The sequence below is a fragment of the Bos grunniens genome, chromosome 11 (assembly GCF_055505025.1).
Source record: "Bos grunniens cultivar Pamir isolate PY7600 chromosome 11, Bosgru_T2T1.0, whole genome shotgun sequence".
Lineage (NCBI taxonomy): Eukaryota > Metazoa > Chordata > Mammalia > Artiodactyla > Bovidae > Bos > Bos grunniens.
The window spans coordinates 60,813,507-60,827,536 of NC_141175.1; the positions used below are offsets into that span (position 1 = coordinate 60,813,507).

The window sequence follows — 14,030 nt, forward strand, 5'->3', positions numbered from 1 at the left end:
GCCACACACTGCCAGGGGCAGTGCCAGGGGCACCTGGGAGCCCTCAGCTGGAGTCTCAGTTCTGCCCTTTGGTAACGATGCACCCTTGGGCAAGTTACAGACAGTCTCTGCTTACACCTCTTCATCTGTAAAATGGGGATCATGTGCTGTTATGAGAACTGGATGAGAAGATGCACATAGAGAGCTCAGCCTGGCTCCAGAGTGAGCCCTTCTCACTCCCCTGGCTGTCAGTCTTATTCCTAAGCATTGACTCTTGGCGGGGGTTGTTGTTCAGTCTGTGTTGTTCAGCTCAGTTGTGCCTGACTCTTTGCAACCCCATGGACTGAAGCATGCCAGGCTTCCCTGTCCCTCACTATCTCCCAGAGGTTGCTCAAACTCCTGTCCATTTAGTCAATAATGCCATCCAACCATCTCGTCATCTGTCATCCCCTTGTCCTCCTGCCCTCAATCTTTCCCAGCATGGGGGTCTTTTCCAATGAGTTGGCTCTTCACATCAGTGGCCAAAGTATTGGAGCTTCAGCTTTAGCATCAGTCCTTCCAATGGTATTCAGGGTTGATATCCTTTAGGATAGACTGGTTGGATCTGCTTGCTGTCCAAGGACTCTCAAGAGTCTTCTCCAGCACCACAGTTCGAAAGCATCAATTCTTTGGCACTCAGCCTTCCTTATGGTCCAACTCTCAGGTACATACATGACTACTGGAGAAACTATAGCTTTGACTATATAGACCTTTGTTGGCAAAGTGGTATCTCTGCTTTTTAATACACTCTCTAGGTTTGTCTCTGCTTTTTAATGTGCTATCTAGGTTGGTCATAACTTTCCTTCCAAGGAGTAAGCGTCTTTTAATTTCATGGCTACAGTCACCATCTGCAGTGATTTTGGAGCCCCCAAAAATAAAGTCTGACACTGTTTCCACTGTTTCCCCATCTCTTTCCCATGAAGTGATGGGACCAGATGCCATGATCTTCGTTTTCTGAATGTTGAGGTTTAAGCCAACTTTTTCACTCTCCTCTTTCACTTTCATCAAGAGGCTTTTTAGTTCCTCTTCACTTTCTGCCATAAGGGTGGTATCATCTGCCTATCTGAGGTTATTGATATTTCTCCCAGCAATCTTGATTCCAGCTTGTGCTTCTTCCAGCCCCGTGTTTCTCATGATGTACTCTGTGTATAAGTTAAATAAGCAGGGTGACAATATATAGCCTTGACGTAGTCCTGGGTGTTCATTGGAAGGACTAATACTAAAAGCTGAAACTCCAGTACTTTGGCCACCTCATGCGAAGAGTTGACTCATTGGAAAAGACCCTGATGCTGGGAGGGATTGGGGGCAGGAGGAGAAGGGGACGACAGAGGATGAGATGGCTGGATGGCATCACCGACTCAATGGACGTGAGTCTAAGTGAACTCGGGGAGTTGGTGATGGACAGGGAGGCCTGGCGTGATGCGATTCACGGGGTCGCAGAGTCGGACACGACTGAGCTACTGAACTGAACTAAACTAGGTTTGTCTAGGTTTGACTCTAGGGGGAGGGCGGTGAATACTGAAAGTAGCCCATCCTCCCTTTCTCCTTCCCCTCTTTCTTCTTCTTTTAAGAAAATCTTGGTAAAATACCAGCCAAGCTTAGTTCTTTCCCAGTTAGAGACTAATACAGGGGATCCTCTTTATCCTCCCTCTGTCTCCCTCCCTCCACCCCTCCCAGTCCTCTCTCCCTGTTGGAGATGAAAGAACAGGGCTACACCCTCCCACCTCTGGGCTGATCTAAGGCAAGAGCATCCGAGGAAGCCAGACCTCTTACCTCTCATTCCAAGGGCTCTGGGAGACCCTCAGATCTGCCAAAACATCAGAGTGTAGGGGGCTGGGAGCTGGTCCTCATGACCTTACAACCCGGGGGCCTCTTGGGCTGCATTAAAGTGCATGAAGGCCCCACAGGAGGGACAGTGGCCAATAGGCTAGGAGAATGAATCACAAGAATAAGCCCAGAAATCAGTGACTAACCACCCAGCCAGGGAACCCAAGAGGGGAAAGAGGAGCTGGGATGACTTCCTGTCCCTCAGGGAATTCTACAACCTCACCTTTTGCTCATCACTCAGGATTTTGAAGGAGGAAAAGCAGAAACTGATCCAGGCAGGAAGATGGGGTAGATGGGGTGCGAGAGCTTTGTCACCTGCAGAGAAATAAGTTCATTAAATTAAAACTATTCCCATAAAATTATAACCTCCAAGAGGGTGAAGATCCACCTGTCTTAATCCCTGTACATCCCCGGAGCTTGGAGCCATGCCTGGCCTGGGAGCAGTGATGGTCAGATGATAATGGAGAATGTTTTTGAGTGCTATACACGCATCGTGTATAGCACGCAACACTATGTAGATCACACAGCACGCCTAGGAAGAGAGGCAGAGAGAGGTGAAGCTCATGCCAAAATCAGAGGAGGAACAGGGCTTTGTATGTAGGCAGTCTCTCTCCTGAGCTTGCTCTTCTAACCTCTACCCTATACAGCTTCAGTGGATGAAAATAAATGAATCAATGAACCTCACCCCACTCATCTGAGCAAGAGGACAGATTTGCAAATTTCTTATAGTTTGGGCTTCTATGAAGGACTGATAAGCGTGCCACACAGAAGGGCTAAAAAGCTGAAGGATGAGACAGGGCTTTCCTCTTATTGCATGTGGTTCTTGTCAGCATGCCTCACCAGCAGCAGGTGATCCAGAGACAAACTCTCCAGGAACCCTGCCTCCTGTGCCCCTCAGATGGACGAGCGGCAGCCAAGAGTTACCATCACCTTGGAGGTCCGAGCCCAGTCCCCTTGGCCCGTCCTTAAAGTGTCAAGGTTCTGATAAGTCCAACGTCTTCCATTTTTCCCTGGTTCTAGGAATGGGGGCATCTTCCCACAGTTACTGTCTCAGGGTTATCCCAGTGCTCCTCTCTGTTCTTACAAGCTTCCAACCACCTAGATAAACAGGTCCCTCTATTCAAGCACCTCTGCTGAAATACCTAGAAACAGATTTGTGTTTTATGATCAGCTCCTGACTGATGCTGTACTTAATGCCAGAGGAGGTCAGAGGAAACAGGATCCCAGGACTGCGTTGGTCATATCCTTGGCCTTGAACCCAAAACACAGTGCTGAACTCCTTGGCTATGAGGTCTGGGAAACCAGTTTCTTTTTTATGGACAGACATCAGGGGTAATATCACCCCACAGCCCTGAGTCACAAACTTATCAAGTGGGTCTTTGAGTCAGGGATGTCCCAGTTCCCAGGAGAGGAGGTTTTTACTATCAAACTGTGGTCCTCCCTAGCTGGAGCCAGGTCTTGTGGCTCTTTCCTTCGGTGCATGTAGAAATCTCCCCACCAGCATTGTAAACCACTCGTCATTTTCCATAGCCCTCTATGGCCAGGGTTAGGGAAAAAAGGCCTCCCAATTTGGAACCCAAAGTCTTGAGTTGGTGACAGTCTTCTTATTGGTGTAAACTGGTGACAGGAATATTTATCTCACAGAATTGTCCTGCCCAAACGACAAGGGTGTGTGTGAGCCATTATGCTCCCTGCATAACAGGTGTAAGCCTGACAAGTGTCACACCTTAATGATGACCTTGAAGGTTGGATGTGAAAGCCAACTGAAAGGCCCTTGCATTCATCCCATGGTTCCTGCAGAAGGAAGGCAGACCTCTCTTCTCCTGTGTCATGATGTCTGGGCCTCCTGTTTAAAACAACTCATGTCTAAGAGTATGTGTCATTGAAAGAGACAGAGTTCTGCTGAAAGCAAAGAATGTGTGGGCTTCACTCAGCTTGCTTTGGGCCTGCTTTCTTTCCTGCCTCCCTCTCTTCCCTCCCTCCCTTCTTTCCTCCCTCTTTCCTTCCTTCCAGGAATGAACTCAACCAGCATTTATTGGGTACCTACTGTGCATCAAGGATTACATGAGAGATTAGGGTTTCAGAGACAAAGAAGCCAGGCAAGGACTTCCCTTGTGGTCCGTGGTTAAGAAACTGCCTTGCAATGCAGGGGGCATGGGTTTGATCCATGGTCAGGGAACTAAGATCCCACATGCATCAGAGCAAGAAAGCCCATGGACATAACTACTGAGCCTACCACTCTGGAGCCTTTGAGCCACAACTAGAGAGTCCACACATCTCAATAAAAGATCCTGCATGATGCAACTAAGATCAGACACAACAAAATAAAGAAATACATATTTTTAAAAAAAGAAGCCGGGGAGAGGGAATATCGTGTGCAAAGGCCCCAAGACAGGAGGACACACTGAGCTCCAAGGTCACATACAAGGTCTCTGAGCGTGTAATGCAGACAGTATGGTAGAAGCTGGCCTCTGATGAAGCTGAAGGTCAGGTTTTATGCTTGCATGGCGGGTGGTAATGTGACCAACCCAGACAGTCTTAGAGGAGGTGCCTCTGTCACCCAGAAATTTCTGATAGCAATTTGAATATAAACATGGGGGAAGGACTTCCCTGGTGGCTCAGTGGTAAAGAATCTGCCTGCCAATGCAGGAGACATGGGTTCGATCTCTGATCTGGGAAGATCCCACATGCTGTGGAGCAACTAAGTCTGTGAGCCACAACTACTGAGCCTGCACTCTAGAGTCCAGAAGCCACAACCACAGAAGCCCACATGCCCAAGAGCCCGAGCTCTGCCACAAGAGAAGCCACTGCAATGAGTCCTTTCACAGCAACCAGAGAGTAGCTCCTGCTCGCTGCAACTAAGGAAAAGCCCACACAGCACAACAAAGACCCAGTGTGGTCAAAAATAAATTTTAAAAATTATTTTTTTTTAATGGGGGAGAGATCTGGACTGAAGATAGCTGGATGCCTGGATCCCATCAGTACAGGGTTAGAAGGTAAAAGGAGAGAGGGTGGGATCACCAAGGATGATGGTGTACAGTGAGGCATCACTGAGACCTCAGTGAAGCCTGAAAAAAAGTAGATAACATAGAACAAAGCAGGGAAGAGAACCCCATTAAAGAGAAACACAAGGAACCGGGACCAAGTGCCAAGCCTTGTCATGGAAGACTCTTTAAGAGGGATAACTCAGCACCCACCATCCACCAACTTCCTAGCATCTGAGCACCTGCTAAGGATAAGGCATATCACGGTGTGATCCCTGAATAGCAAGGGATGAAGGGAAGGACATAGGAACAGCCAAGTATGACCACTTGTTGAGAAATCTGGTTGACATCAATAAGAAAGAGAGGTTTCCTAGTCAAGGGGAGGTTTGGTTTTGTTTTGTAAGCAGACGCTGGGGAGGCAGCATAGATGAATTTAGTTGTTTGCAGGTCCAAGGGATGGGCCTGGTTAAAAAAAAAAAAAAAAGGAGATGTAATATAAAGTTAGTTACTTCTTCCTTGGGCTCCCCTGGTGGCTCAGACAGTAAAGAATCTGCATGCAATGCGGGAGACCTGGGTTCGATTCCTGGGTTGTGAAGATCCTCTGGAGGAGAGCATGGCAATCCATTCCAGAATTCTTGCCTGGAGAATTCCCTTGGACAGAAGAATCTGGCAGGCTATAGTCCATGGGGTTGCAAAGAGTCAGACACCACTGAGCAACTAAGAACGCACAATTAATATAAAGACAAAGACATAGGAGGCTGACGGACAGAGTTGTGGCACAGGTGGAAGGAACCAGTGAGAGACGGATGAGAGGAACAAGCAGCAGCCTTACCGACCTACTGTCTCTCTTCTCTGGTCACCCTTGGGAGAAGGAGTGCAAGGCACAGAGACCAAGGTCACGCAGCAAGTCCAGGGTAAAACCAGATGCACACTGCTGCACCGGCCCCTTGTTGTAGTCCAAGGGCCTAATGTGCCCAGGTAACCTAAACCTCATAGATACCGGAGGGACTCAGCATGTAGACTTAGGGTGGAAGGTGGGACAAGAGGTTGGAACACCAGGTCTCCACGGCCCTGGAGCGTCTCCCTTGGCAGTGATTTGAGGCAGAGGTCCTGGTCTTTACTCCTTTCTGTGCCAGAAAGGCATGGAGCCTAAGGGAACAGCTGCGAGGTTACAGCAGGAACAGGCCCACAGGTGAGTGTGCTGGGGAGACAACATCATGCGGCTGAGATGGTCAGAGACTGGGTAACTCTAGCGTGGCCACCATGCTTGAGGCTATGGTCCGCAACCTCTTTGGCACCAGGGACCTGCTTCCTGGAAGACAATTAAACTACAGAGTGGAGGGTAAGGGGGTGGTCTTGGGATGATTCAAGTGCATTACATTCATTGTGCACTTTATTTCCATTATTGTCGCATCAACTCCACCTCAGATCATCACTCATTAGATCCTAGAGGTTGGGGACCCGTGCCTTGGGGAGGACAGGTGGGTACAGCGAGACTTACAGGACACCCGAAAGCAGCCGATGCACCCTCCACTGTAGTCCTTCCAAGGCTCATATGCTCATCTTGACAGTTCTTTTAGGCTGAAACAAAAATCTCCAGATAGTCAAGTGGAAATTTTCACAGCGCAATACATCAAACCATTCTCGCTTTCGGGCTAGGCAGCAATGTGAGAAATTAAATAGAACATAAAGCGGGGAAAGTACCCAACCATGGGACTTGGGGGTCTTACAGTGGGGAATGTAAGACTCACTCACCAACCATCACAACAGCCCCCCACACATTTGTAAAGCATTTTTCTGCCACGTGTATTTACCAAAGTGTTAATTAAACTTTTGTAACAGGTGCTAGGTAGACAGAGACAGGATTCCTGTCCTTGAGAGTTCATAAAAGAATCTAAACAGATCAAGGTACTGTCCAGTGCAAGAAGTGCTGTGACTAAGACTTGGGCTATGGGGCTCAGGGACTTCCCTGGCGGTCCAGTGGTTAAAACTGCGCTTCCACTCCAGTGGCATGGGTTCAATCCCTGGTCTGGGAACTAAGAACCCACATTCTGTGCATGTGGCGTGGCCAAGAAAAATTAAATCAAAATTGAAAAAAGATTGTGGGGCACAGGGAAATTATCCTACATCTCAAGGGTCTGAGTATCTGTGCATGTAACAGAAATATGGGGCAATGACTTTTCTCTTGTCCTCATGCATGTGTGACTCTTTGCAACCCCATGAACTGTAACCTGCCAGGTTCCTCTGTCCGTGGAATTTTTCAGGCAAGAATACTGGAGTGGGTTGCCATTTTCTACTCCAGGGGATCTTCCTGACCCAGGGATGGAACCCATGTCCCTTGTGTCTCCTGCATTGACAAGTGGAATCTTTACCACTAGTGCCACCTGGGAAGCCCCTTCTCTTTTCCTCCTACCATCCTTACTCCTCAGAGCCCTGTTAAGGAGTGAAGAATGACAAAAGAAAGTCCTCAGATCTCTCCAAATGGTCACTTTTCCAAGTATACATTTCTGGACCACAGGCTTCACCCAGAACTTTGTAGAGCTCTGTCCCCTCACTATAGGCTCAGAGTTCTCTGTCCCCAGGCAAGTTGGCATCCCTTTGTCTGAGGATCTCACAGTCAGAACCCACTTATGTCCAGCCAGGCTGTCTTATCTTCTTCCTCCACCCCCACGACCTCCAGACCAACAAAGGGCCTTTGTTCAGGAAGCCTCAAACCTCTTCCTGGGTCATACCTTCCCCACCTCCCACCCCCGCCCAACCAGGGGCTCCTACTCATTCCTGGCTTCCGGCCTGAGAGCCCACCTGGTCCACAACCACATGGACAGGTGGTCAGCAATGATGGGTAGCCCTGGGGCAGGAAGGAAGGATGCGCCCACCTCTAGGCTGCTAGTCTGGTGGTGACTCGCCCAAAGGCGTCCACTCCCCCACACCGGACACAGGAGGGACAAAAGCCTTTGGGTGACCAGGACTCGGCTCCAAACCTCAAACCATAAGGCCTGTCTCCATTTGCAGCCAGCAGGCTCTTTCCACACCCTCCACCCTGCCTCTCCGACAGCTATAGTAAATGTTTTTCCATGTCTTGACAGCACCAAAGCCTTGTGTGTGGATTTTCTTCCTATGGAAGCTTCTTCTCTTGGTTACCTCCCAGTCATTCTGTGCTACAGCTTCCCTCTGACCACTTAGGGCTCCTCTGGCATCTGACTTACCTCTTCCTAAAAACCTCTCTCTTAACATGATGATTCCAAATTTATCTGATTGCATGTGTGTTAGTCACTCAGTTGTGTCCGACTCTTTACCACCCCATGGACTGTAGCCACCAGGCTCCTCTGTCCATGGGATTTTCCAGGGAAGAGTACTGGAGTGGCTAGCCATTCCCTTCTCCAGGGGATCTTCCCTACCCAGGGATTGAACCCAGGTCTCCTGCATTGCAGGCAGATTCTTTACTATCTGAGCCACCAGGGAAGTTCAATTTATCTGACTGCATCTCTCCAAAGATTGAAAGTTCCTCGAGGGCCAGCTTTCCTGTCTTGTTCAAGGTGACTTTCCCAGTGTTCTGATTTATACTCACTACTTGGTATATATGGGCTTCCCAGGTGACTCAGTGGGTAAAGAATTCACCTGCCAATGCAGGAGACACAAGGGACACAGTTTCCATCTCTGGGTCAGGAAGACTCCCTGGAGGAGGAAATGGCAACAGACTCCAGTATTCTTGCCTGGAAAATTCCATGGACAGAGGAGTCTGGTGTGTTACAGTCCATGGGGTCACAAAGAGTCAGACAAGACTTCAAGACTAAGCATACTCCCACTTGGTATATATGTGTTGAGATCAAAAGAGATGAAAACTGTAATATACAAACAATAAAAACCATTATTCTAAGAAGATGGGGCTGAGGTGGGGGGTGTACATGCAGTTAGTCTTTCTCTGAAATTTTCTTTACCAGCCATCACCTGAAGTCAGCATCAGACACTGCAGGACGTTTTGTTTAGCTCTTAAGTGGATAGAAACAATATGCTTGAAAAAAAAAACCCAACTTTCTCAAATCATAAAATTAAAACAGGCAGTAAATGAAGCGTAACCCTTAAAAATGTATAAAAAACATATGGCAAGAAAGACAATATCATATGATTTTGCTTATATGCAGAACCTAAAAAATTGATACAAATGAACTTATTTACAAAGCAAATACAGATTCACAGACTTAGAGAAAAAACTTATGGTTACCAAGGAGGTAAGGGGGTAGGGATAGATTGGGAGTTTAGGATTGACATGTACACACTGCTATATCTAAAATAGATAACTAGGGACTTCTCTGGTATGCCAGTGACTAAGACTCTGTGCTCCCAGTGAAGGGGGTGTGGGTTTGATTCCTGGTTGGGGAACTAAGATTCCACGTGCCATGCAGCGTGGCCAAAAAAGTAAATAAATAAAATAGGTAACAAACAAGGACCTACTATATTTAAAAAATGACTAGATGGTAAAATACTGTATACATGGAGGGATAAACAAATTAATAATAATAAGCCTGGGGGGGGGGGAGAAACTACTCTTCAGAAGGAAATTTAAAGAATATTTCAAAAGAATTCAAGCAATTTTTCAGAATAAAAGAAACTACTGAAAAAAGAAATTAAAATAGGCAGAGTCAACACAGGAATCTAGCCCAACACCCTTTGCACGGTAATATAAAGAACTCAGAAGTCAATAAAATGAAATAAATCACCAGGGACTTCACAGTTTAAGAGCCAGAGATATGAGTACATCTTCCCTTTCACACAGATGCCAGCTGATCTAGTAAATAACCCTTCCAGCGGGTTCCAGAGAGTTTGAGTCTCTAAGGATATCGATCAACAAGCCCTTCAGGAAGATTTAGGACAGTGATCGCCCACAGCTTCAACGGAGAAACAGGATAGGTTTGTTTTTAAGGCACAATTCCCAATTCATGCTACCAAAAAAATAGCCTTTGATTTTTTTTAACCAATTGCCTTTCTAGGGGTGAAGACTTCCACCTGTAGGAACGCTAGCTTTCAGATGTAGTGGGCCTAGCATGGACACCTAAGCTCCTAGATGACTTGGCAGTCTTAAGTTCTGGAAAATGGGGACAAAGATGAGCTGCTCGAAGTCTTGTCCCTTTGGGTGGCTCTCTGGTGCCCCCTTGTGTTCAGTGTCTGGACCCAGAAGAGCCAAAAGCCTCAGGAATGGAGTGAGGGTGGAAAGGCTGAGCCACTCTCCAGGACTGCCTGTGGCCAGTGAGAAGTCAGCCCTCTCCAAAGCGGGCTCAGGCCCCTTTGCTGAGCACTGGGATGTCTTCCTGGCCCTGGTGGAAACACTGGCTAGGGCAAGTTGCCTAGAACTGGAAGCAGTTCTAGGTGGAAGCAGTGTCCAAGGTCACCCAGTGGCCTCCACTAGGGAGATGGATCATAGCGTCCTTCCTGCCAGGTGTTTGGCTAGCGGGCTTTTCCTCCTGACTCAGTGCCCAGGCCAGAGGCACTTGTAGCCTCTTAAAAAAAACAGACATTGACCGCTCTGCTGAAGACAGCTTGAGCCCCTGAGGGGTCATTGCAAGGCAGTTCTGAATGTGCTAAGTCAGTGGGCAGTAATGAGCACAGTGTGCCTAGCAGAGGCACGTCCAGCCCTCAGCCATAAATTGTCCTTAACGGGCTGACACAGGAGGCCTGGCAATGGCTCTTCCTCCTCACCCACCCACCTGTTCCCCCTGACTCCCACCCCGGGGCTCTGCCATCCTAGCCAGATCACCACATCATCATGCTGGGACCATGGCATCTCTAGCGTGGGACTGTAGGGCCAAGGCCAAGTTTCCAGGATCTGTTCTGGCCACAGAACAGGGCTCTCCCAGCAGCCCCAACAGGAGCATTTGTTCCTGGTTAGATCTTGACCCCCCATCATGCAGGCTGAGTCACATCAGTCACATGAATGCTCACTGTAACTCTCTAAGCCCTGGTCTCCTCCTTGGCCAAAGGAAGACCTCGGGCCTGAAGCTCGCCCACCCAGAATCTAGGGATTTTAGAGAATTGAGTATGTTAATAAATCTAACAGATGCCTTCTCACCTATAAGCCTTTGTACATGCTGTTCTCACTGCCTGGAACAGTTTTCTTCCTCATCTCCTTCTCTAGTCTGACGCCTCTTTATCTTCAGCCTCAGTTTAGACTTCTCCAGGAACTCTTATAGGGCTTCCCTCATAGCTCAGTCAGTAAAGAATCTGCCTGCAATGCAGGATACCTGGGTTCGATTCCTGGGTCAGGAAGATCCCTTGGAGAAGGAAATGGCAACCCACTCCAGTATTCTTGCCTGGAGAGTCCCATGGTCAGAGGATCCTGGCAGGCTATAGTCCATGGGGTTGCAAGAGTCAGACACGACTTAGCAACTAAACCAATACCAATACCAGGAACCTTTCTCTGGTCCCCTGAGCCTGGGCTTGGTCCCCTCCAAGGGTTCCCATAACCCCTTTCATGTCCAAATCCCAGTCCTGGCTCAGGTCCACTTCTGATGTCCCAGATGTGGCCATGACATATGGCCACGAGCTGGTCTAACTCTTCACTTGAACCCCATGAGGCAAGTACAGGAATCACATCTACCTTATCCAACTCAACATTAGGAGGGCTGGTACAGTGCCTGCCACGTAGTAGGTACTCAATAAATATGCATTGAGAATAGGTGGATGGGCTCAGAATGAAACACAGGCTGGGGCTGGAGGGTAGAGGCCAAGTCAGGAAGGCACCTAAGGAGACAGGCGCACATCACAGTGTGTCCATGTTCTGTACCACTGCCCACTGCCTGGCACGTCAGTCCTGGAAGCCCCAGAACATGGGCCAGTGAGGCCTCTGCCTGCCTCTCAGTGCTCCGAACAGAGCTCAAATTGGAAGCCCAAGGACAAGGCCTGCTCTATCCTAGATCAACCAGAGAAGCTCTGCTTTTATTCTTTTGAGTCTGGGTTTCTCATTGTTTTTGTGCTTAAGAAATCTAGCTCTATAGTTCAAAAGAAGAATGAGAATAAGAAACTTAAATACCACTGATTTCTTCGTCCCATGCCCTCATTTTAGAAATGAACAGAGACGCAGAGAAAACATGGAGATTTCCCCAAGATCACACAGCTCAGCGTCAGAGTAGGAAGACAGAACCTGAATCTTCAACTCTTTAGATACTTTCCAGAGGGTAGAGGAAGATGGTGGGATTGTCATTTGGAGTGAGGTGCTGAGGGTCTGAGAGGAGACCGTGTGTGTACTCTGTCATGTCTGACTCTGCAACTTCATGGACTGTAGCCTGCCAGGCTCCTCTGTCCATGGAATTCTCCAGGCAAGAATACTGGAGGGGGTTGCCATTTCCTCTTCCAGGGGAATCTTCCTGATCCAGAGATTGAACCTGTGTCTCCTGTGTATCGTCATCGCAGGTGGATTCTTTATCTGTTGAGCCCTCTGGGAAGCCCATGAAAGAATGCTGAGCAGACACAAAAGGTCCCCAGAGTGGAATGTGCCCCTCAGTAGCATCATACATCCCTGCCCCTGCCACCCTGAGCTAGCCCCCACTCAGAGGCGGGAAGCAGAGGGGTACAGCAGGATCCCCAGGGGATGTGACCAACAGAGCTCAAGTTTAGGGGCTCTCAACAGCCAAGGCCCATATGCCGGCTGATTCTCTGCCTGGTGGCCCTGACAGCAGTCCCCCCGGATTACTGTCTTTCAGGCCACGGAGGGCTGAACCAGCTGGGAGGGGCCTTTGTGAATGGCAGACCCCTGCCTGAAGTGGTGCGTCAGCGCATCGTGGACCTAGCCCACCAGGGCGTGAGGCCTTGCGACATCTCCCGCCAGCTCCGTGTCAGCCATGGCTGTGTCAGCAAGATCCTTGGCAGGTAAGCACAAAATTCACCCCTACCCCCTTCCCTCCCAGGGACTCGGGTCCACTCCGGTGTCCGGCCTGGGTTCCAGGATCTGAACAGGATGTGGTAGGGCTTCCGGGCCTCGCCCATCTGCTGCTCGTCTGTGTGTGTTTCCTGCTCTTCCTTCCTCCCTCATCCATTTCTCCTTCCTTTCCTTTCTCCCTCCCTCATGGTCTCTTCTGCCCCATGTCCTGGTTTCTATAGGCTTCTTTGTTCCTAAAGCAGAAGAATCTTCCCAAAAGGCTTTCCCCCTGCTGAGACCAAGGGATGGACACGAGTTTGAGCAAACTCTGAGAGTGGTGAAGGACAGGGAAGCCTAGCATGCCGCGGTCCTTGGAGTCGCAAAGAGTCGGACACGACTGAGCGACTGAACAGCAACAACAACAGGGAGGGGACACGCAATCAGAGGTGGCTCCTGAGGTCTTGCTCCAGCATGAGGGATGTCTGAGTTTGTGCTTCTCGAACTGTAACTCCCAGAGCACTTGCAACAGAAGCACTGGGGTGTTTTGACGAAATGCAGATCCTAAGGCCCAGACCAGGCCCATTGCAGCACCCTCTCTGGGAGCCAGATCCGGACACCGTGATTTTTAGGAGATGACTAGGTGACGCTTACGAACGCCAACTCCGGAGCAGCAGTTCACAGCCCTGGCTGCACAGTAGAGTCACCTGGGGAATCTTAATTTAGAAAATAAATGGATGTCTCAGCCCCGGCCCACACCAGTTAAGGCAGAACTTCAGGGGAATGAGCCCAAGTTTGGGTATAGTGTTAAGCCCTAAGATTCTAATTTGCTGCAGCCAGAGTTAAGAACTGTTAACTTAAAGGCTCAGGAGGGGCCAGGAGCAGCAAAGCATAGTCCAGCCTGGAGGGCCACTCCAGTGGAAGTGCCCGTGTGCAGGGTTTTCTGGGCTTTGTGTCAGTTCAGTGTCTCCCTTACCCAACCCATAAGTGAGATTCAGGAGGAGTTCTGGTTCAAAGAGGTCAAGGCCTATAATTAAACGTGGGAAGCCCTGCCTCCCTGGTGGGAGTCATCAGGGAAAATTGTGGTCCCCGGGTCTCCTGGGGTCAGGAGAGGGGTTTCCCAGGTGGGTTGCAGCACCCCAAGAGGGGCTGAGTGCTAGTGGATGGTGACACCCAAAAGGGAATATTAAAGAGGTTTTATTTCATGACAGAAGAGACCAGAGTTTCCCCAAGGAGGAGAGGTAGGCTATCCTGACACAGGTCACTGATCTGCCTAAGCAGCTGGTTGGGGGATGGGGGATGGGGCGTGGGGAGACCCCGAGAGAGCTGGCTTAGCTTAGGGAGCTGGACATGGC

General features: G+C 49.1%; 1 protein-coding gene across 10 annotated transcripts in view; it reads left to right on the top strand.

The window, feature by feature from the left end:
• PAX8 (paired box 8) overlaps positions 1-14,030 on the top strand; it is a 65,274-nt gene that overhangs the window by 24,704 nt on the left and 26,540 nt on the right. For all 10 annotated transcript variants that reach the window (XM_086323698.1, XM_086323700.1, XM_086323702.1 and 7 more), the window contains one exon: positions 12,524-12,689. In XM_086323698.1, the coding sequence (XP_086179824.1) occupies positions 12,524-12,689 (166 nt within the window). The remainder of the gene's footprint in view (positions 1-12,523; positions 12,690-14,030) is intronic.